At 42.8% G+C, this 25,429-nt stretch overlaps 1 protein-coding gene across 2 annotated transcripts; it reads right to left on the reverse strand.

Annotated features, from left to right (window-relative positions):
* Positions 1-20,159: 20,159 nt before the first annotated feature.
* vrtn (vertebrae development associated) lies at positions 20,160-24,566 on the reverse strand. Of its 2 annotated transcripts, none has more exons than XM_024405614.2 (6): positions 24,248-24,566; positions 23,008-23,321; positions 22,125-22,741; positions 21,799-21,891; positions 21,236-21,574; positions 20,160-21,083 (listed from the first exon to the last, which is right to left on the reverse strand). In XM_024405614.2, the coding sequence occupies exons 2-6, from the start codon at positions 23,317-23,319 to the stop codon at positions 20,228-20,230; spliced, it is 2,217 nt and encodes a 738-aa protein (XP_024261382.1). In that variant the 5' UTR covers positions 23,320-23,321; positions 24,248-24,566; the 3' UTR covers positions 20,160-20,227. The 2 variants fall into 2 exon arrangements, with proteins under 2 accessions (XP_024261382.1, XP_024261381.1); XM_024405613.2 differs by having other exon boundaries at positions 23,008-23,324.
* Between the last annotated feature and the right edge of the window lie 863 nt (positions 24,567-25,429).

Here is a 25,429-nt window from a genome sequence, read left to right on the forward strand (position 1 = left end):
TATTTGCAAATTCATTATATTAAGAAGTATTGTTTAACCTCTTGATGCTACCCATCCCGGATCCGGGAATGACTAACATACTCAAGCTCATTAGCATAAACGCAAAATGTGAAAAAATATTCTTAGACATATTTAACCTCCACACCTACACAAGTCCAATAGCTCAAATGAAAGATAAACACCTTGTTCATCTACCCAGCAAGTCAGATTTCTAAAATGTTTTACGGCGAAACATAGCACACATTTATATTAGACCACCACCAAACAAAATGCAAGCGGACGGCCATTTTGTCCCAGAAAATATAAAATTTAAAAGTAGGATTAAAAAATAAATAATTCACTAACCTTTTGAAAATCTTCATCAGATGACAGTAATATTACATGTTACACAGTACATTTTTTTTTTTTTTTTCAATAATATGCCATTAATATCCATAAATCTCTGTTTACAATGACGACATTTCAAAAATGCTACTCAAAATGTCCGGAGAAATTATGATAGCTCGGACAGATAACGTCAGATAACAAGCAATAAACATGACTAAATATACATGTTCTACATATAGTTACAAAGATACACTTCTTCTTAATACAACCGCTGTGTTACATTTATTTTTAACGTTACAGAATTCGTTCACTAGTCTATGCTATGAGTCGGCGCTCAGATATTAGCAGTGTCTCCTCTACGTTTGGAGTCCACAGAAACCCAAAATAACCACATAAATATTCCCTTACCTTTGATGTTCTTCGATCAGAAGACGTAGAAGGAGTCATACTTACCCAATACATCGTTTGGTTTCAAGTTGTGCGTCTTTGTATTAGCATATGCTAACAGCTTCAGCTGAAATGCACCCAAAATAACTTCTGCTCCTTCTGGTCCCGCACTCTTGCGCAATCAAACTTCAAAATTACATATTATATGTTGACTAAACTGGTCAAACTAAGTGCAGAATCGAGCAAAATGATGTTTTTATCATGTAAAACAATGATCATCGCGAACAAACGAACCGGCTTCAACTGGTGTCTATTGGAAAAGAACGTTCCCCAAATCGGCCGCGCGCAATAGAGTGCATGTATGTGAGAGTGAACCGGGCATTTTCGCCCGCCAAAGGATGAGGGAGCGCGAAATTCAAACAATGAACGTGCCAATTGAAAGCAGACATCGCGCTGAACAAATACATACTGTTCCCAGATCGGTAGCTGCCTGGGAAGGGTGGGGGCGATGACGTCAAGTTGACCCAACTTTTCTCTTGACAAGAGAGTTTGGGAGAAAGGCTGCCCTGAGAGTTCTGCTTTACATACAGACATAATTTAAACGGTTTTAGAAACTTTAGAGTGTTTTCTATTCAATAATTATTATTATATGCATATATTAGCAATTTTGGAAAAAAATATTTTCAGTTTACTATGGGCACGCACTTCCTCCAACGGGGGCAGTATTGAGCCATAAGCTCAAGAGGTTAAAGTGGCTAGTGATATTTTTTTACATCAATTTCCATTATTAAAGTGGCTGGAGTTGAGTCAGTGTGTTGGCAGCAGCCACACAATGTTAGTGGTGGCTGTTTAACAGTCTGATGGCCTTGAGATAGAAGCTGTTTTTCAGTCTCTCGGTCCCTGCTTTGATGCACCTGTACTGACCTCGCCTTCTGGATGATAGCGGGGTGAACAGACAGTGGCTCGGGTGGTTGTTGTCCTTGATCTTTATGGCCTTCCTGTGACATCGGGTGGTGTAAGTGTCCTGGAGGGCAGGTAGTTTGCACCCGGTGATACGTTGTGCAGACCTCACTACCCTCTGGAGAGCCTTACGGTTGTGGGCGGAGCAGTTACCGTACCAGGCGGTGATACAGCCTGACAGGATGCTCTCGATTGTGCATCTGTAGAAGTTTGTGAGTGCTTTTGGGGACAAGCCGAATTCCTTCATGCTAACTGTTTAACAGTCATTCAAATTCTTGCTAGCTAACCAAATGACACCTGCATCTATAACTGAACAGTCAACAAAAACAATATATGGGGGAAAGTCACTCACCCTATCCTCCAGTGGAATGGTATGACATCCTCCTAGCAGCTAGCTAGCTACCTAGCTAATGTTAGGCTCCGTGTTTTTAGCTTGCTATATAAATAGATACGCTAGCCTATTAGCCACATTATGACTGACTTGTGACTGAATGAATGCTCATAATTCTGAGTTTTTTAACTCCGCTGGTCTGGGGAAGAAATTACGAGTCCTCACTGTCCGAGACAGAGTACAAATGCATCTGACACCGAGACAAGACTGAGACACTGAATATGTGGTTCCGAGACCTGACTCGAGACAGAGACCGGTCTCAAGAACCTACAATACTGGTACAAAAGGTAAAATAAATAAACATAAATATGAGTTGCATTTACAATGGTGTTTGTTCTTCACTGGTTGCCCTTTTCTTGTGACAACAGGTCACAAATCTTCTTGCTGTGATGTCACACTGTGGTATTTCACCCAATCGTTATGGGAGTTTATCAAAGTCGGGTTTGTTTTTTTCTAATTCTTTGTGAGTCTGTGTAATCTGAGGGAATCATTTGTCTCTAATATGGTCATACATTGGGCAGGAGGTTAGGGCATGAAGCTCAGTTTCCACCTCATTTTGTGGGCAGTGTGCACATAGACAGACCTGGCTCTCAAGAGAAGACAGACTATGGCGGCCTTTCTCAATAGCAAGGCTATGCTCACTGAGTCTGTACATAGTCAAAGCTTTCCTTCATTTTGGTCAGTTACATTGGTCAGGTATTCTCTGTTTAGGGCCAAATAGCATTCTAGTTTGCTTACTTTTTGTTGATTGTTTCAAGAAATTGTCTTGTAAATTTTTATCATGATTTGGTTCCCCTCTAGGGTGAACACTGACTCACTGAGTGTTGCTCATCTGAAACTGCAGTTGAAAAGGGGAAGAGACATTACATCACTCTGTAAAACCATTTCTACACAACATTATCTCATCACCAATAGTTTGCTAGTTGCACAAACAACAGCATAGAAAATACATTTCTGAAATATTCAAGGAACTTTTTAACTCCTTTTTAAACTTGCCAAACATTTACACATTGGAGCGCTGTGAATATCGCTACCTCTCCTCAAGTAAACACCACAAAGAGAAAGAGTGAGAGCTCAGCGCAGGTGAAAAAGGAAAGAGAAAAGAAATCATAAAATGAGTCGCACAGTGCTCCCTGAATAAAACTCCTGGTCGCACAGCAAAGGTATTTCGTTTCACATGAGGCCAAATTGGTCACACTTTAGAGCCCAGTTTAAGACACATTGAAGTCATAAGTCAATGGTGCCACCTGACAATGATTTTCGTAGGCGGGATACACACACACACACTCACACAGTACCTAATAACATCTAAACCACCTGCTATAGACCTACTCAGGGCATACGTGATTCCACTATCCAAGAGTCTACTGTCGAGGCATCAGAACATCACACCTTCTCTCCTAGTGTGTTGTATTAACTTATAAAACACACACACACACCTTCTCTCCTAGTGTGAGGTGGTAACTTAAACACACACATACACACACACACACACACAGCTTCTCTCCTAATGTGATGAGGTAACTTAACACTCAGATCTAGCTCCAACTCTGAGGAAGTTAGACAGATAACTAACTTCAAGGAGAAAGAGAGAACAGAACAACTAGCTTCTAGAACTCTGTCCCCCAAACACACAGAATGCCAAATGTGCCGGGAGCACTAGAGGGATTTAGATTTGAGATTCCTCTCTCTGTCTCTGTGTCTGTGTAAGAGATACGACTGATGGGATTGGAAGTGACAAGGCTATAATTCAGTTTGGTCATGGAGCAGTCTCTTGCAGGATCCTTCCCCTCTTCTCTCCTCTCTCCCTTCGTCATTCCCTTTCCTCTCTCCCTTCGTCCCTCCCCCCTCTCCCTTCCCCTCTCCACTCTCCCTTTGTCCTTCCACTCTCCTCTCGTCCTTCCCCTCCCCTCTCTCCCTTCCCCTCTCCCTTCGTCCTTCCACTCCTCTCATCCTTCCCATCTCCACTCTCCTTTCATCCTTCCATTCTCCTCTCGTCCTTCCCCTCCCCTCTCTCCCTTCCCTTCCTGTCTCCTCTCCTCTCGTCCTTCCCCTCTCCTCTCTCCTCTCTCCCTTCCCATCTCCTCTCCTCTCGTCCTTCCCCTCTCCTCTCTCCCTTCCTCCTTTGTCCTTCCCCTACCCACTCTCCCTTCGTCCTTCCCCTCTCTCCCTTCCTCCTTTGTCCTTCCCCTCTTCTCTCTCCCTTCCCCTCTCTCCCTTTGTCCTACCTCTCCTTTCACCTGTTCCCTCTCTCCTTCCCTTCTTCCTCCATAGGAACTGTGTGATGGAGAGTGAAACCATGTCAAGGCCTCTATCAAATAGCTGTGTGATCAGCCATGGTCCTGGGTGACTCAATAGACTTTACCCTCTGTTTCATCCCTCTATCCTCCCATCTCCACCCTCTCCAACTCCCATCCTCTATACCTTTTCTTCACTTCTCATCTCTCCTTTCCTCAGTCTCCATCCTCTCTAAATCTTCCCCACTTCTCATCTCTCCTTTCCTCAGTCCTCATCCTCTCTAAATCTCCCCCACTTCTCATCTCTCCTTTCCTCAGTCCTCATCCTCTCTAAATCTCCCCCACTTCTCATCTCTCCTTTCCTCAATCTCCATCCTCTCTAACTCTCTCCCACTTCTCATCTCTCCTTTCCTCACTCACCCTTAACATAGTCAACTTCAAGGACTGTGTGTGTGTGTTTGATGGGGGGGGGGTGTTTAAGACCTGTATGGGCTTCAGGAGCATACAGGAGTTGGATTGTATTCTCTCTGTAAAGGCTGTGATCACAGAGTCTCTGCTGTTGGACTACACTGTCAAAGTCACTAATAGTATACTAATAATAATAATAATAATAATAACTAATAATATACTTTGACCATACGGTCTACAGTCCTCCATTGGACTATATATGCATTTTAGTCATTTAGCAGAAGCTCTTACGCAGAGACACTTACAGTCAGACTAGTGATGGGATTACGCAGAGACACTTAGTCAGACTAGTGATGGGATTACGCAGAGACACTTACAGTCAGACTAGTAATGGGATTACGCAGAGACACTTACAGTCAGACTAGTGATGGGATTACGCAGAGACACTTAGTCAGACTAGTGATGGGATTACGCAGAGACACTTCAGACTAGTGATGGGATTACGGAGACAGTCAGACTAGTGATGGGATTACGCAGAGACACTTACAGTCAGACTAGTGATGGGATTACGCAGAGACACTTAGTCAGACTAGTGATGGGATTACGCAGAGACACTTACAGTCAGACTAGTGATGGGATTACGCAGAGACACTTAGTCAGACTAGTGATGGGATTACGCAGAGACACTTACAGTCAGACTAGTAATGGGATTACGCAGAGACACTTACAGTCAGACTAGTGATGGGATTACGCAGAGACACTTAGTCAGACTAGTGATGGGATTACGCAGAGACACTTACAGTCAGACTAGTAATGGGATTACGCAGAGACACTTACAGTCAGACTAGTGATGGGATTACGCAGAGACACTTACAGTCAGACTAGTAATGGGATTACGCAGAGACACTTACAGTCAGACTAGTAATGGGATTACGCAGAGACACTTACAGTCAGACTAGTAATGGGATTACGCAGAGACACTTAGTCAGACTAGTAATGGGATTACGCAGAGACACTTAGTCAGACTAGTAATGGGATTACGCAGAGACACTTAGTCAGACTAGTAATGGGATTACGCAGAGACACTTAGTCAGACTAGTAATGGGATTACGCAGAGACACTTAGTCAGACTAGTAATGGGATTACGCAGAGACACTTAGTCAGACTAGTAATGGGATTACGCAGAGACACTTAGTCAGACTAGTAATGGGATTACGCAGAGACACTTAGTCAGACTAGTAATGGGATTACGCAGAGACACTTAGTCAGACTAGTAATGGGATATTCTAATTTGCAGTTTTTCCCGCATTACGGCTTTAACAACAGTTCATTAATGAATGAACCTCTGAAATGAGATCAATTTAATCCCTTCTTTATAAAAGTTTTCCGCATGCAAATCACATGACCTTTTTCATCATTCACATGCTTGAAGAACAGCAAAAAAAAAATCTATTATATCATGTCAATGTTTACAGTACCCTTTTACGGGCAATTAGGCATGTGTGATATAATCAGAAAGATATTATCAAATTTGATAAGCCCCCCCAGGGATAAACTATATGGAGAGATACAGGGATACACTATGGAGAGATACAGGGATACACTATGGAGAGATACAGGGATACACTATGGAGAGATACAGGGATACACTATGGAGAGATACAGGGATACACTATGGAGAGATACAGGGATACACTATGGAGAGATACAGGGATACACTATGGAGAGATACAGGGATACACTATATGGAGAGATACAGGGATAAACTATATGGAGAGATACAGGGATACACTATGGAGAGATACAGGGATACACTATGGAGAGATACAGGGATAAACTATATGGAGAGATACAGGGATACACTATGGAGAGATACAGGGATAAACTATATGGAGAGATACAGGGATAAACTATATGGAGAGATACAGGGATACACTATGGAGAGATACAGGGATACACTGGGTACACTATGAGAGATACAGGGATACACTGGGTACACTATGAGAGATACAGGGATACACTCTGGAGGGATACAGGGATACATAAGAAAAGGTAATGTGTGTAACCTTTTATTTAATGAGGCAAGTCAGTTAAGAACAAATTCTTATTTACAATGACGGCCTACCTTGGGAACAGTGGGGTTAACAGTCTTGTTCAGGATCAGAATGACAGATGTTTACCTTGTCAGCTCAGGGATTCAATCCAGCAACCTTTTGTTATTTTGTTGTGCAAATAGTTTTGTTTTTGTTTATTGCAGCAATGAATCACAAAACAGAACAATAAAGTTCAGCATGTCCTGAATACATCTAGAGGAAAAAAAAATGGCATTCAAAAGATTGACATTAAATAAATCATATTTTGAGAAAATACTGAAGCCCATTACTTTGACATATTGTTTTATGATACCTATTTACGTTATTCAATGTGTTCAGAGAAAGATGAAGGGTCAGGGAGGTATTCTGACAGGCGGCTATTACCGAGGGCAGAGCGTGGGGGACGAGGCCGAGCTGCCTAGCACCAGCTGATATAAGAATCACTCCGTTAAAAGTTTTAGGGAATTAACACATTAACATAAAATAAAATAAAAGATAGGCTACTATGGCAACACTACTGTCCTGTTCTGAATTCACATCTAGTCCCTAGTGTCGTCTAAAAAGGCACCCTGCTCACTTCTTTTGACCAGAGCCCTATGGAATAGACTGCCATTTTGTCCCACTGTGGCAGGACTCTCTCTCCCTTTACTTGTTCTGAAACAAAATCCAGAAATTAGCTTGTTGTCCAGTCATTCTGTATACAATAGCCCCTATCAACATACACACACTGAAATGAATTCATGGTTCACTGTCGCTGTGTTGTTAATTTGCATCAATTGAAGTAACTTTTTTTATTCCATCAAAATCCGTCAATTTAAGATGGAGATATCTGGGGGGGGTTTTGCATTGGATGTTGCATTTGCGGTAAAATAAAATAAAAAGTGGCAGAGCGATGTTTGTCAGACCATGAGACATCCCCGGAAATTGGTCTTCTCACGAGAACGTATATGTGGCGTCCAAAATGGTTTGGCCCGCAAACTACAATGACCCCTGTATGGAAAGGGACGACTCACGAACAAGATGTTCTCTCTCTCTCTCTCTCTCACTCACTCACTCACTCACTCACTCACTCACTCACTCACTCACTCACTCACTCAGCCTGGGGTGGGAACAGTACAAAGCAGAGAAAATATCTCTCAGGACTAACAGAGGAAATTAGTGCAAGCTAAATAGGGATTGTGCAATGCATCCAACTCTTGTTTATTAAATGTGTCAACGTTGTAATTGTAGCCTAGCCGTATTTATATTGTCTGAAATAAACTATTGATATAAATATCTAGACTTTGTTAGTACAAAGGCAGTAATGAGGTCTGTGACTAAATACGAAGAGGCATGCCGTCACTGCAGGCTAAGTCAGCTGGGCATTACCTTGGCATCAGAGTTGCTCCTGTACGTGTTATGACAGAGCTACAGCGCCCTCATCCTGTCCTCTGTGGAATTACAACATCCCCTCCTGGAGTCACAGGTGAAGAAAGATTTACTAGCTGTTAGGAGAAGTGGATAAGGATGTAGTGAATAGGGATGTTAGGAGTACTGAATAAAGATGTTAGGAGTAGTGAATAAAGATGTTAGGAGTAGTGAATAAAGATGTTAGGAGTACTGAATAAAGATGTTAGGAGTACTGAATAAAGATGTTAGGAGTACTGAATAAAGATGTTAGGAGTACTGAATAAAGATGTTAGGAGTACTGAATAAAGATGTTAGGAGTAATGAATAAAGATGTTAGGAGTAGTAAATAAAGATGTTAGGGGTAGTGGATAAGGATGTTAGGAGTAGTGAATAAGGATGTTAGAAGTAATGAATAAGGATGTTAGCAGTAGTGAATAAGGATGTTAGGAGTAGTGAATAAGGATGTCGTGAATAAGGATGTTAGGAGTAGTGAATAAGGATGTAGTGAATAAAGATGTTAGGAGTAATGAATAAGGTTGTTAGGAGTAGTGAATAAGGATGTTAGGAGTAGTGGATAAGGATCTAGTGAATAAGGATGTTAGGAGTAGTGAATAAGGATGTAGTGAATAAGGATGTTAGGAGTAGTGGATAAGGATGTAGTAAATAAGGATGTTAGGAGTAGTGAATAAGGATGTTAGGAGTAGTGAATAAGGAGGTAAGGAGTAGTGGATAAGGATGTTAGGAGTAGTGGATAAGGATGTTAGGAGTAGTGGATAAGGATGTTAGGAGTAGTGGATAAGGATGTTAGGAGTAGTGAATAAGGATGTTAGGAGTAGTGAATAAGGATGTTAGGAGTAGTGAATAAGGATGTCGTGAATAAGGATGTTAGGAGTAGTGAATAAAGATGTTAGGAGTAGTGAATAAGGATGTTAGGAGTAGTGAATAAGGATGTTAGGAGTAGTGGATAAGGATGTAGCAAATAAGGATGTTAGGAGTAGTGGATAAGGATGTTAGGAGTAGTGAATAAGGATGTTAGGAGTAGTGAATATGGATGTTAGGAGAAGTGGATGAGGACAAGAGGAGAAATGGATAAAGATGCCTCTCTCCGCTCTTTCTCCCCCTCTCTCCCCCCTCTCTTTCCCGCTCTTAATCTCCAGCCTCTCTCTCCTCTCTTTCTCTCTCCCCCTCTTACTCTTAATTTTCTCCCCCTCAATTTCTCATCTATTTGGTGTAAAACGAAACACCACTGCAACACCCTCCACTGCAGCGACAGACTGAAACACACCAGCCCCTCCCTCCACTGCAGCGACAGACTGAAACACACCAGCCCCTCCCTCCACTGCAGCGACAGACTGAAACACACCAGCCCCTCCCTCCACTGCAGCGACAGACTGAAACACACCAGCCCCTCCCTCCACTGCAGCGACAGACTGAAACACACCAGCCCCTCCCTCCACTGCAGCGACAGACCGAAACACACCAGCCCCTCCCTCCACTGCAGCGACAGACCGAAACACACCAGCCCCTCCCTCCACTGCAGCGACAGACTGAAACACACCAGCCCCTCCCTCCACTGCAGCAACAGACCGAAACACACCAGCCCCTCCCTCCACTGCAGCAACAGACTAATAAACTAAGTAGAATAGTGTAACAGTATAACTTTAGTCCGTCCCCTCGCCCATACCCGAGCTCGAACCAGGGACCCTCTGCACACATCAACAACTGACACCCACGAAGCATCGTTACCCATTGCTCCACAAAAGTTGTGGCCCTTGCAGAGCAAGGGGAACCACTACTTCAAGGTCTCAGAGCAAGTGACGTTACAGATTGAAACGCTATTTAGCGCGCACCTCCGCTAACTAGCTAGCCAATTCACATCCATTACAATAGCATCTGTAATACAGTATTATACAGTACTGACACACACATACAGTAATGACTCACAGTATTACACAGTACTGACACACACATACAGTAATGACACAGTATTATACAGTAGTGACACACACATACTGTCACGATCGTCGTACGAACTGGAAATATACTCAGACCAACGTGCAGCGTGATTTGGGTTCCACATGTTAATAAAATAAAGGAAACTCACAAATAACAAAAAACAGCAAACGAAACGTGAAGTCCAAGCAGTGCTCACAGGCAACTACAACGAAACAAGATCCTACAAAAGCAAGTGGGGAAATGGCTGCCTAAATATGATCCACAATCAGAGACAACGATAAACAGCTGCCTCTGATTGGGAACCATACCAGACCAACATAGAAATAAATGCACTAGATCACCCATCCTAGTCACACCCCGACCTAACCAAAATAGAGAATAAAAAAGGCTCTCTATGGTCAGGGTGTGACACATACAGTATTATACAGTACTGACACACATTATTATACAGTACTGACACACACATACAGTATTATACAGTATGCATACACACATACAGTACTGACAGTATTATATAGTACTAACACAGTATTATACAGTACTGACACACACAGTACTATATAGTACTGACACACTGACACACACATAGCACTATATAGTACTGACTTACACACACAGTATTATACAGTACAGACACACACACAGTATTATACAGTACTGACACACACACAGTATTATACAGTACAGACACACACACAGTATTATACAGTACTGACACACAATACTATATAGTACTGACACACATTATTATACAATACTGACGCACACACAGTATTATACAGTACTGACACACATTATTATACAGTACTGACACACACACAGTATTATACAGTACTGACACACACACAGTATTATACAGTACTGACACACACACAGTATTATACAGTACTGACACACACACATTATTATACAGTACTGACACACACACAGTATTATACAGTACTGACACACACACAGTATTATACAGTACTGACACACAATACTATATAGTACTGACACACATTATTATACAATACTGACGCACACACATTATTATACAGTACTGACACACATTATTATACAGTACTGACACACACACAGTATTATACAGTACTGACACACACACAGTATTATACAGTACTGACACACAATACTATATAGTACTGACACACAGAATTATACAGTACGCATACACACATACAGTATTATACAGTATGCATACACACATACAGTACTGACACAGTATTATATAGTACTGACACACATACAGTATTATACAGTACTGACACGCAGTATTATACAGTACTGACACAGTATTATATAGTACTGACACACACACGCAGTATTTTACAGTACTGACACGCAGTATTATACAGTACTGACACAGTATTATATAGTACTGACACACACATACAGTATTATACAGTACTGACACGCAGTATTATACAGTACTGACACAGTATTATATAGTACTGACACACACACGCAGTATTATACAGTACTGACACGCAGTATTATACAGTACTGACACAGTATTATATAGTACTGACACACACACGCAGTATTATACAGTACTGACACGCAGTATTATACAGTACTGACACGGTATTATATAGTACTGACACACACACGCAGTATTATACAGTACTGACACGCAGTATTATACAGTACTGACACGGTATTATATAGTACTGACACACACACGCAGTATTATACACTACTGACAGTATTATACAGTACTAACAAAGCCCTTCGTACATCAGCTGATATCTCAAAGTGCTGTACAGAAACCCAGCCTAAAACCCCAAACAGAAAGCAATGAAATGTATTTATATAGCCCTTCTTACATCAGCTGATATCTCAAAGTGCTGTACAGAAACCCAGCCTAAAACCCCAAACAGCAAGCAATGCAGGTGTAGAAGCACGGCTGACACACAAACACACAGTATTTTACAGTACAGACACACTGACATACACACAGTATTTTACAGTACAGACACACACAGTATTATACAGTACAGACACATTGACATACACACAGTATTTTACAGTACTGACACACCCACTGATCCCACTGGATTAGGAAATAGCTGATACATAGGGAGGAGTGGATGGAAGGGTAGTGGGTGAATGGACGGTAGATGGAGTGTGGATGGATGGAGGGAGGGTGGATGGAGGGAGGGAGTGTGGATGGGTGGATGGAGGGAGGGAGGGAGTGTGGATGGATGGATGGAGGGATGGAGGGATGGAGGGAGGGAGGGAGGGAGGGAGGGAGGGAGGGAGGGAGGGAGGGAGGGAGGGAGGGAGGGAGGGAGGGAGGGAGGGAGGAGGGAGGGAGGGATGGAGGGAGGGAGGGAGGGAGGGCGGACAGAGGGAGGGCGGACAGAGGGAGGGCGAACGGATGGAGGGCGGACAGATGGAGGGAGGGCAGAGGGAGGGAGGGAGGGAGGGAGGGAGGGAGGGAGGGAGGGAGGGAGGGAGGGAGGGAGGGAGGGAGGGAGGGAGGGAGGGAGGGAGGGAGGCATGGGCACTACTAACTATTCTATTCCCTCATGCTATATTGTTCTTTCCTGTGATATTGACTAAGATTCTGGATGATGTTTTATGGAGATTTCAAACTATTTAGGAACACTAGGCTTCCACCCCAACCAAAGGTACAACAAGATACCACAAGCAATAGGATAATTGATTAATTGTCTAAATCAATGTGTGTTTGACCGAGCGGAGAGCTCACCTTTCTACACAGCCAGCCCAGCACTATTCATCATTGTGGGAGGAGGAGCATCACTACCCCCTAGTGGAAAAACAATGCACATACAGTACCTCTTTGTCTCTAGTAAAATGTTGGTTGATGAGTGGACTGCTGTAGTATTGTATTTAGAGATTGTAGTTTATGATGGTAGTTCTCATATGTTTTATTTGTTTACTGAGAAGCTAATTGGTATCCATGAAAACAGCTTTACCGCTCAGTCTGAGAGACACACAAACATTTATGCACGCCACACACACACACACACACACACACACACACACACACACACACACTACTCTCTCTGTTATATGCTAATGCAGGAAGGCTCCAACTCCCACAGCCCCCAGCCAAACCAGATAAACAAAGTGCTGTAGTTTAAGTTTAGCACCTCAGACAGACCTGGAGGGGGGAGAGAACAGTCTGATTAGAAATGATTAGATTAGGGATTACAAGATGGGGGGGGGACTCCAAATTTATGGTGACCAGAACAGGTTACACAAGATGGTGAAATTACCTAGCCTATCAGAGGGCAAGTTGGAGCCATTACCTATATGTCCTATACTGAAGTTTTGGAAAAGGAGTTTCTCCTGAGCACATGACCATATAAGGAAACCCATCTGTTCAAGATGGTCAGTACAGGAAGTGTGTCGGCAGTGTGGTTTACTAGGTGTTGCAAGGTCAAGCAAAAAGAGAGTCCTCCACTCCTCCATAGTCTCCTCCCAGCGAGGAAGTTCAAGTGTGTCCAGCTCTCTATCACAGGAAGACTTTGGTATTTGATTAGGATCCCCCAGTAGCTGTTGCAAAAAAAAAAAAAAAACAGGAGCTACTCTTCCTGGAGTTAAAACATGATATAATGCAGAACGTTAATAGACAAGAACAGGACAGAACTACATGAAAATAATGTTTTAAATGCACACGTAGCCTACATACCAATACATACACACACTATCAACAATGGCAAGAAAAAACTATGTGAACCTGTTTGATATTACCTGGATATCTGCATATATTTCATCATCAAATTTGATCTGATCTTCATCTAAGTCACAATAATAGACTAACAGTCTGCTTAAACTATTAACACGCAAATTGTATTTTTCTTGTCTATATTGAATACATACATCATTTAAATATTCACAGTGTAAGTTGGGGAAAAGTATGTGAACCCCTAGGCTAATGACTTCTCCAAAAGCTAAATGGAGTCAGGAGTCAGCTAACCTTTAGTCCAATCAATGAGATGAGATCGGAGATGTTGATTAGAGCTGCCCTGCCCTATAAAAAACACTCACAAAATTTGAGCTTGCTATTCACAAGAAGCATTGCCTGATGTGAACCATGCCTCGGACAAAAGAGGTCTCAGAAGAACTCAAATTAAGAACTGTTGACTTGCATAAAGCTGGAAAGGGTTACAAAAGTATCTCTAAAAGCCTTGGATGTTCATCAGTCCACAGAAAGACAAATTGTCTATAAATGGAGAAAGTTCAGCACTGTTGCTACTCTCCCTAGGAGTGGCTGTCCTGCAAAGATGGCTGCAAGACCACAGCGCAGAATGATCAATGAGGTTAGGAAGAATCCTAGAGTGTCAGCTAAAGACTTATAGAAATCTCTGGAACATGCTGACATCTCTGTTGAGTCTACGATACGTAAAACACTAAACAAGAATGTTGATGGGAGGACACCATGGAAGAATCCACTGCTGTCCAAAAAAACATTGATGCCCGTCTGAAGTTTGCAAATGTGCACCTGGGTGTTCCACAGCGCTACTGGAACAATATTCTGTGGACAGATGAAACTACAGTTGAGTTGTTTGGAAGGAACACACAGCACTATGTGTGGAGAAAAAAAAAGTCACAGCACACCAATATTAAAACCTCATCCCAACGGTAAAGTTTGGTGGAGGGAGCATCGTGTCCTGACTTAGAGCATCTGGACGGTTCGGACTTAGAAAATGTGAACAACTACAAATATGCATGTGTCTGGTTAGACTGTAAACACTCCTTCCGGACTCATTAAGCATCTCAAATCCAAAATTAAATCTAGAATAGGCTTCCTATTTCACAACAAAGCATCCTTCACTCATGCTGCCAAACATAACCTCGTAAAACTGACCATCTTACCGATCCTCGACTTCGGCGATGTCATTAACAAAATAGCCTCCAACACTCTACTCAGAAAATTGGATGCAGTCTATCACAGTGCCTTTCGTTTTGTCACCAAAGCCTCATCTACTACCCACCACTGCAACCTGTACGCTCTCGTTGGCTGGCCCTCACTTCATACTCGTTGCCAAACCCACTGGCTCCAGGTCATCTACAAGACCCTGCTAGGTAAAGCCCCGCCTTATCTCAGCTCACTGGTCCCCATAACAACACTCACCCGTAGTACGCGCTCCAGCAGGTATATCTCACGGGTCACCCCCAAAGATAACACCTATTTTGCCACATTTCCTTCCAGTTCTCTGCTGCTAATGACTGGAACTAATTGCAAAAATAAATTGGAGACTTATATCTCCCTCACTAGCTTTAAGCATCAGCTGTCAGAGCAGCTTACCGATCGCTGCAGCTGTACACAGCCCATCTGTAAATAGCCCATCCAACTACCTACCTCATCCCTATATTTGTTTTTGTCTTTCTGCTCTTTTGTACACCAGTATTTCTACTTGCACATCTCTCACTCCAGTGTTAATTGCTAAATTGTAATTACTTCGCCACTATGGCCTATTTATTGCCTTACCTCATTTGCACACACTGTATACATATTTTTCTATTGTGTTATTGACTGTACATTTGTTTATCCCATGTGTAACTCTGTGTTGTTGTTTGTGTCGCACTGCTTTGCTTTATCTTGGCCAGGTCACATTTGTAAATGAGAACTTGTTCTCAACTGTCCTACCTGGTTAAATAAAGGTGGAAAAAAAAAAAATTAAATACATTTAAAAAAAACATGTTTTGGGGCTGCTTTGCAGCCTCAGGGCCTGGACAGTTTGCTATCATCGACAGAAAAATGAATACCCAAGTTTATCAAGACATTTTGCAGGAGAATGTTAGGGCATCTGTCTGCCAATTGAAGCTCAAAGGAAGTTGGGTGATGCAACAGGACAACGACCCAAAACACAGAAGTAAATCAACAACAAGAAAAATACTGGAGTGGACCAGAGTCTGACCGTTTGAGATGCTGTGGCATGACCTCAAGAGAGCAGTTCACACCAGACATCCCAAGACTATTGTGGAACTGAAACAGTTTTGTAAAAAGGAATGGTCCAAAATTCCCCCTGGCCGTTGTGCAGGTCTGATCCGCAACTACAGAAAACGTTTGGTTGAGGTTATTGCTGCCAAAGGAGGGTCAACCAGTAATTAAATCCAAGGGTTCACATACTTTTCCCAACCTGCACTGTGAATGTTTACACGGTATGTTCAATAAAGACATGAAAACATTTTTGTCTGTGTGTTAATTTAAGCAGACTGTCTATTGTTGTGACCTAGATGAAGATCAGATCTCATTTGCAGAAATCCAGGTAATTCGAAAGGGCTCACATTTCTCGCCACTGTAGGTTAAAAATCTGCCACACTGTCTTTGAATCAGCTGTTGTTTTCTCAGATAAGAAACACATTTATAATTGCCTCATTCATCCCGCTCCTCTCCCCAGGTCGTTGCTGCAAATGAGAACGTGTTCTCAGTCAACTTACCTGGTAAAATAACGGATAAATAAATACAAATATTTTAAAAATTTCAAAACCACTACTTATCCTTTTTATCTATGAAAGGTCTTTCACAACTAGCTCAATTTCTTTTCATCTCTTCACACATTTCTTTGGGATTCCACCTATATAAACGTAATTTGCCTTATGACGCATCAGCGGAGGGGAGTTATTTCATGCCAGTGCGTTTGTTTCCATGTTTTTCTCTCCATTACCTTTGACCTTTTTCAAAGTGTTGAGGAGAGGACGGAGGACAGGAGGCAAAGCACAACCAAAACTGGGATCCTTCCACAGTGGAAGCTCCACAAGATGGTGAAAGCGTGAGTAGAAAATACTGTACAAGGCCAATCTGTTCAGATCAACAGAACACGAGGAGCCTTTGGATAGGCTGTAGGGTTCTCTGATGGCCCTCCTGATACCCAATCTGGTCTCTCCCTCCCAAAAAGATTGGATAGGTTTCCCCTTCCTCCCCCACCATCTCTACCCAGGCCCCAGATCTTTCTCTCTGCACCTCTGGAACTCTCTCATCTACTTACACCTCTCTCCCCATACATACAATTACACCCCCACCCCTCCCCGCATACAATTACACCCCCCCCCTCCCCGCCAGCCATTCCCTTCATTAGCATAAGTACAGTAGAGCAGACAGAAAGGAGACTAGGCAGAAAAGGAATGTCATCATCATGGTCAAAGATTGAGTTGTGCATTTCATGCACTGTAAATCCCTATGGGGGTGGGGGGGGTAAACAGAGTTGCTGAGTTTGGCTTTACTACCATCTCTCTCTTATGCGGTCAGACAATCTCGTCTGAACGTTAAGACAATTAAATAAACACTATGGTTGTGTTTTCAAACACTTGTTGGTCGGCTACCTGTAAAACGACCTGAGCATTAGACAATACAATAGAAACACTATGGTTGTGTACCTGTAATACCTGTAATCTATTCCTACCTCCTCATGCCATTTGCACACACTGTATATAGACTTTTTCTATTGTGTTATTGACTGTACGTTTGTTTATTCCAGGTGTAACTCTGTTGTTGTTTGTGTCACACTGCTTTTGCTTTATCTTGGCCAGGTCACATGAGAACGTGTTCTCAACTGGCCTGCCTGGTTAAATAAAGGTGTTCTCAACTGGCCTGCCTGGTTAAATAAAGGTGAAATTGATATACACATTACATTCTGCCACTCAGAAATCAGGAGATAAGAGACATTTAGAAAAGGAACAACCAAACTATGACTCATTGACATAGCAGTGGGAGAAAGCCATCGATTGAGAAAATAACACTCCCCCCGTTGAAGCGGATTGGTCAATACCACTGATGCCGAAGCGGATTGGTCAATACCACTGATGCCGAAGCGGATTGGTCAATACCACTGATGTCGAAGCGGATTGGTCAATACCACTGATGTCGAAGCGGATTGGTCAATACCACTGATGTCGAAGCGGATTGGTCAATACCACTGATGTCGAAGCGGATTGGTCAATACCACTGATGTCGAAGCGGATTGGTCAATACCACTGATGTCGAAGCGGATTGGTCAATACCACTGTGATCACTGTATTTTGTGTCTGTTAAACAGATTAGTCCATCAAAGTCTCCTCAAGCTAGGGGGACAATGAACTACAACGGAATAAAATCACACTAAACTAAAGCAAGATAACCTGCTGCCAGGTATCTGAATGGAGCTAGAAGCTCTAGGAGTCATCCAATCAAGAACAAGCCGAGTTTGAGTTGGTGGTTTATTGATATTCTGCCTTGTAGCAACAAAATAACCTTTTAAAAAAAAAATCGAGAAAACAATATTTTCACTTTGTGAGTGAGAAAAATATGGTTGTTGTACACTCCAACAGATAAAACAAATAAATATGCAGAAATTGAAATATAAAAATGTTTGGTTAAGTTTGACGGCAGTTATACACCAGTGTCTAAAATGTCAATACTCAGAAAAAATTGTTTTGAGAAAAAAAAAAAAAAAGATAACTGGCTATTTAAAAAATAAAAGGTAAAATACAAAAACATAATTGATCAAAACTAACAGTTTAAGACTTCACATGTCAAGAAGATACGTCACAGTATAGTTACCAGATAAAAATATTGGTAGTTAAAAAATAAAAAGCAAGAAAATAGAGATTCATAACAGAAATATATACTTAATGAGGCCAATTAGTACATTCTAAGTACATGTTCTGGTAGTGAGTCCAGAACTGTTGTAAGCCTTCATTAGTAAACAAATCAATGAAAATAAAACAATGTCTTGAACCCTGTAACATATGCTGGAAAACCAATGAACCCTCTCATACTGTAAGTAGCATTGGGGTGGCAGGTAGCCTAGTGGTTAAAGCATTGGACTAGTAACCGAAAGGTTGCTAGATCGAATCCCCGAGCTGACAAGGTAGAAATCTGTCATTCTGCCCCTTGAACAAGGCAGTGGATGAACACTTCAATTGTCATTTTTTTTGTGTGTGGGTGGAATCAAAACTCAGTGTTTGCAGAACACGCTTAGAAAACAAAATAGGGAGTTAAACAATAAAGGAGAAACTGGATTCCTGAAACAAATCCCGATAACTCAAGACTTCTTTCAACGCATCACATCTTAAACAAAATCTAAATAAAAAAGGCCAACCACTATGAATCTTCTAGAACAGACATCAAATGGATGAACAAAAACACCTTGAGAACAATTAACGAACTAAAATGAGAACATGGAAATAAAGTGGTGTTGAACACAATACTGAGAGAGAAATTAAAACCAACATTACTGAGAGATGAAAACCCATCATAATGAGAGAGATGGGATTAAAACCCACCATAATGAGAGAGATGGGATTATAAAACCCATCATAATGAGAGAGATGGGATTAAAACCAAGACTAGAGAGACAAGAGAAGCAGAAACAACCAGTCTCAAACAAAGAGCCATTTAAATAAAGCCCCACTGTGACCATCATGGTGACTTTCAACTGCCTTTTGCCTGGAGGCCAGCGGAACATTAGTGGATCGGTGTCTTTTCACACACATGCAAATGTCCATGAGCTGAAGGTGATAGGTAAAGGAATGGAGGGAGGAGGGGAACAGACAAGGAGAGAAAGACAAATCAAGATTAAAAAGATGCATTTAGCTACAATTCCAATGCATTAGGCTTCACCCACGTGCTCTACCCAAACAAATAGTGTGTTCAGTTGATTTTTCTTCAACATTTTTAAAGAGGGTGAGATGATACTGATGGCTCTGTTTGAGGAAGCGAAGGAGGGAGAAGGGATTGTTTAGGATTCTGGAGACAAGAGAGCATTTCAGTTTGTTACAGGGGCACCGTTCTGCTTAAATCTAGTGTAACAGAGTATGCCCCCTCTCTCTCAGCCATGCCCTCCCCCTCCCTCTCTCTCTCTCTCTCTCTCTCTCTCTCAGCCGTGCCCTCTCTCTCTCTCTCTCAGCCGTGCCCTCTCTCTCTCTCTCTCTCAGCCGTGCCCTCTCTCTCTCAGCCGTGCCCTCTCTCTCAGCCGTGCCCTCTCTCTCAGCCGTGCCCTCTCTCTCAGCCGTGCCCTCTCTCTCTCTCTCTCTCTCTCTCAGCCGTGCCCTCTCTCTCTCAGCCATGCCCTCTCCCTCTCAGCCGTGCCCTCTCTCTCTCAGCCATGCCCTCTCCCTCTCTCTCAGCCATGTACCAGTGGCACTCCGTGATGCAGGGCTCTCTTCCACATATAGTATGTGGAACGGGGAGTCAGGGGGAAGAAGGACCTGAACTCTTTGAAGGTGGGGAAGGACTTCTCCTCGAAGCGTTTCTGGAGGAACAGTTTGGCCTTGGCCTTGAAGTTAGCCAGGGCCACCAGATCCATCACAAACATCTGGTCGTCTGTTGTGGTGGTGGTGGTAGACATCTTGGTTGGGTTGGGGAGGGGCAAAGGGGACATGGGTAAAGGGAGGGGAGCATCGAACGCGGGTGTCACAAAAGTCATTGTGGAAGGGCCTCTCAGACCCTCTGTTGGATCGCCCCCTAAGAACAACACGTCCTGAGTCACGTCCTGAGTCAGACCCCTCGTCTTTATCTCACTCTCCGTCACGCCGTTAACATTCTCCGTTACTGCGTTGTTGTTTTCCATAATATTCTCAGGTCTGTTCACCTCTAGAGACAGAGACGGATGGGTGCTTTTCTCCTTCCTGTTTTGACTCGGGCCGTTGCGCCACATCCAATAGAAACAGAGTGACAGGGAGGGGTAGTTCACTTTGAACTTGGACATCGGCCATCTTGACATCCACACCTTCACCTTGGCTGCTTCTCTCAGCTTCTTCCTGTGTAGGAACACCAACCTGAACCCTTTGTGGTTGTTTCTACAGATCTTCATTCTGGGGAAGACAGCAGCAGCATGACCATGTCTCTCAGTACCCCCGATAGGGGACAGTCCACCAGTGGAACTACTCTTATCCACATCAGAGTTGTCTTCACTACTCCTAGCCTTGTAGCCTCTATTGAACAGCATGGCTTCCCTTCTCCAGTTGTAGTAAGTGGATCTGTATTCATTCAAATTAAACTTGTGTTAAATTGCATTTAAAATTGTAACACACTTAGTAAAATCAATAAAATGAAGGAGATGAATAAAAGAACAAAAGAAAATGATTGATTAAAGGCCACGCTATATAGCAGTTAAATCCTTGTCACTGACCTGGAGATGCCTGGGAAGCTCCTCTTGAAGATCCTGAAGGGGAACGAGGTGTTCATAGCGATGCAGTTCTGAAGAACTTTCTTGGCTTCCTGCATCAGCGCCAGGTTCTGGGCCCGTTCCCCGTCCACCTTATCATTGTTGTAGTTCAGGCCGAACATACCGGCCACGCTGTCGTGGTGCTCTGGGTCTGGCTCTACCTCCTTGTCCTCCTCCTGCCTGGGCTTGGACTCTGGGGAGGACCAGGACTCTTGCTCCGTGCTGTCCCCTGGACTCACCTCGTCCGTGGAGAAACTACCACCGGACGAGATCAGCTCGTGCTTCCAGGCATAGTAGGTGGACCTGGGAGAGAATGACATTGTTGTTGTCCCAAAAGGAAAGGTAATTCAGAGGCAACAGAACTATAAAAGACAGCGGTAGCATAACTACAGCATTCTAGGCACAGAAAAGTCAAGTTAAAAATCTAGATATTTTTTCACCATTTAAAAAAGGTATTTTTTTTGTTTTTTTGTCATGCCATGTGGTGATCTCAACTGTATTGACAATACTTTCAGTATCTTATTTACCGGGAGATCTCAGGGAAGAACTCTTTAAACTGGTGCAGAGGCATAAGTTTCCCTTCCAGATAACACGCCTGGACGAAGTGCTTGGCCTCGTACCTTCATAGAAAGGAGATTGAATTAGTATTAAATCTGTCTATGTCAGCAGAAGGTTAAATATACAGACCAAACAACACCACAATAAACACAGCACCACAAACACCAGAACAAAACACCACAACAAAATACCACAACAAAACACAAGCCATTAAAGTGCGAATGACCCAGAGTGCCGTGACGCTGTCATCACTATCTACGACTGATAAAGAGTATTGAGCTGTATAGAGGTGGACCTGGCAGCTGATTTCTCGCGGTGCTCCTGTGTCTGCCGTCTCCAGCGGTAGAACGTACTCTTGGTGACATTGTACTTGTCCTTCAGACTGGAGTAGGACAGGCGAGAGTCCTGCTTGAGAAGCTCCTGGGTCTTCAACAGAGGGGGGGCCCTCTTTTCCGTGTTAGGACTGCCCATCCGGAGGTCACTAGCCTGGACTAACGCTACAAAGATTATGGGTCTAAATCTGGAGCTGGTGGAGCCCACCTCTAGCTCTCCAGACCACATAATGTGCAAGGTGATAGGATCCATGTCTTTGGGGTAGGACCTGGATCTTATCAGGCGGTTGAAGTAGGGTCGTATCTTGAGGTTGTACATGGGGTAGACAGAATAGATGTTGCACTGGAGGACAGAGGAGAGGGCATAGAGGTGCCACATGTTGGCGTAGGAGCCAGAGAAGCAGGAGGCTTTGACATCAGCGTCAAATATAGCCTCGAGGACGGACAGGGGCAGGTTGAGCATGTCCTGGGACTCCTCGGCACACAAGCTGAACCTGGCTGCCTGCAGCATCACCTTAGAGTCGATCATACCACACAAGTAGTACCTCTTCCACAGCAGCATGTCGACCACTGTACGCACCTGGAGGGAATAGAGTACATGTTTCGGTACTTGTCAAAATACAGATTAGGCTACAAACCAGTATAGTAACTAATTATATATTTCTAAAATGTGTTGTCAGAATACAGTATTTTATATTTTGAAAACACAGATAAATTACATTTTTTTAGCTCCGAGTTATCCACATTCAAAAGGACATAATTATAACCTTCATGCCTTGGAAATACAAATCCACAGAAGCAAATAAAACACATATTTCATTCAAATGTGAAACACTTGCTGCTCACCTGTAGCTCCAGACTGAGACTAGTCGTTCCCACTAGCAGCATGCTGGCTGCATCAAACAACAGGTTCCCCTCTCCCTTACAGACCAGAGGTAGGAGGCCTCTGGGGGCGTCAGCAGGGTACAGGCTATGGGCCACGCCGTCGATGCCCGCCCAGCCGGGGAACTCCTGGCAAGGGGAGGAGGGCAGGGTGAAGGGGGTCAGTACCTGGTGGACCTCCAGAGCTACCCTGGTGAGGGCGTGCAGGCCGGAGCTCTCTGTAGCATCCTGAAGCTGTCCCAGAACTGACAGAACCACATCCTTCCTCTGAATCATACCTGCTGGGATACAGAGACAGAACAGAGATCGTTATATAAGAAGATGCACAAAAACCTTACAGAAAGATATTGTACAGAAACTGGACAGAAGCGTTCCAGTAAATTAATTCAATGTAGTGTTGTCTCTCTTGTCATGATGTGCGTTTTGTCCTATATTTATATTTTTTATTTTGAATCACAGCCCCTGTCCCCGCAGGAGGCCTTGTGCTTTTTGGTATGCCTTCATTGTAAATAAGAAAGTGTTCTTAACTGACGTGCCTAGTTAAGGCAAAATAAATAAAATGAATTTAAAAAATGTAATTCTGCTGTTGCATGAAACATTTTCAAGAGTAGACTTAAGAAGACACCTGTTTACGGTTTTTATTGAATAGGCCTTGACATACATTTGACATACATACATTTATAACTGACTGCGAATGATTGAATTCTAGTGTCCCGATGAATGTTCAAACTAACGAGAACTACACTGTTTAGTGAAGGCATATGTATATGTCTGTTACAAAGTTGTTTTAAAGCATTTAAAATATGTATTAAATTCCCTGTTAGAAAATGTAACCTGTGTAAAACACCCAATAGCAGTCTCCACGGAGATAAGTCGCTTATTTACCGTGCTAAGTGAAGTGCAATAATTTCAGCCTAATGCAACGCACGAAGTAGACGTGTGGGCACGCAGTACAAGAATACGTGTGCTGAACCGAGGAACTATGGGTCATTACAATTATAATTATTTAATTAAAAAAAGGAAACACTCTCTACACTACTGATTCATGGTCATTAATAAACGCGTGCGCAAAATTGCACCAGCCAACTTTGCCTGAAAACAGGTTCGGACTATGTGCCAATTTTTTCTCCCGATTACATCTCTGCGGTACTTTATACACTGCAACAGCAACAACAAAAAATAGTCATTCGGGCACATTCCTTACCTGAAATATTTGGTATAAATAGTTTTCCAAGAGGACGTCACTCACTTCTGGAGTGGTAAAATGCACAGCATAGATTTTGAGCTTTCGTTTCAGTTTCCCCCTCAGATAGTTAGTCCATTGTGTGTGCGTGTAACAATGTAATCTGCGTGCTTGCGCCAATTCAGCCAACCTAGGTCCACTCCAGATGGGACACTTTGGAGAGAAATTTGAGAGTGATTAGCCCAACCTCCCTTCAGGAAATTGTCAATTGCCTAATAGTTTTTTTTTTTTTTTTTTGCCTGTGGCTTCAGAAAACACCGCACTCCTTCCCTCGCTCAGGGCCACGGTCAATATCAACGTGAAGTGTTAACAAAAGCCGCGGTGTCAAAGGCTATCTGTAGAGGAACAGTTATATTGGTATACATCGGGTTGCTGACTACTTTAGGATTTTTACAACGTTGTTATGGGTTTGTTTTGTTTGGAGTGTTTGTGTTTTTTTTCACGCTGTTGCTTAATAATTAGGCCTAGTTCATTTACAAGTTTATTTAATTTCCAAGTTCTAGGGCTTTCCAAAACATACATGTTTTACTCATATCATGCTTGTAGAATATTGAATAATTTACACAGAACATGGATGATTTAACTTCAGTTTACAAAAGCACATGTTGTGTTGTGTGGTGACCTGGCCTCCCTGTTTCTCCTTAGACAAGCCCTTCTTCATGGAAGTGCAGAAAAGTCCTCCAAATAACAGTGACCTCACTTTGTACTTTCTGTAACTTGTGCATATTAACATTGATAGTCTGATGACCCATATCCAACCTCTCCCATTGACATGTCAGGCCAGTATCACTCTCAGAACCTGTACTGAACAGACTAGAGGCATTGTCCCATGTGGCTCAGTTGGTAGAGCATGGCATTTGCAAAGCAAGGGTTGTGGGTTTGATTTCCATGGAGGACCAGTATGAAAACGTATGCACTCACTACTGTAGTGGCTCTGGATAAGAGAGTCTGCTGAATGACTCACTACTGTAGTGTCTCTGGATCAGAGAGTATGTTAAATGACTCACTACTGTAGTGGCTCTGGATAAGAGAGTCTTAATTAAATGACTCACTACTGTAGTGGCTCTGGATAAGAGAGTCTTAATTAAATGACTCACTACTGTAGTGGCTCTGGATAAGAGAGTCTTAATTAAATGACTCACT

This window comes from Oncorhynchus tshawytscha, linkage group LG18, assembly GCF_018296145.1.
Source record: "Oncorhynchus tshawytscha isolate Ot180627B linkage group LG18, Otsh_v2.0, whole genome shotgun sequence".
Taxonomy (NCBI): Eukaryota; Metazoa; Chordata; class Actinopteri; order Salmoniformes; family Salmonidae; genus Oncorhynchus; species Oncorhynchus tshawytscha.

Coding starts and splice junctions, on each gene's coding strand:
- vrtn (XM_024405614.2), bottom strand. CDS start 23,319: ATGATTCAGAGGAAGGATGTGGTTCTGTCAGTTCTGGGACAGCTTCAG. Junction 21,892..22,124: donor CGCGAGAAATCAGCTGCCAG/GTCCACCTCTAT, acceptor CTTTCTATGAAG/GTACGAGGCCAAGCACTTCG. Junction 21,575..21,798: donor TTCTTCCCTGAGATCTCCCG/GTAAATAAGATA, acceptor ATTCTCTCCCAG/GTCCACCTACTATGCCTGGA.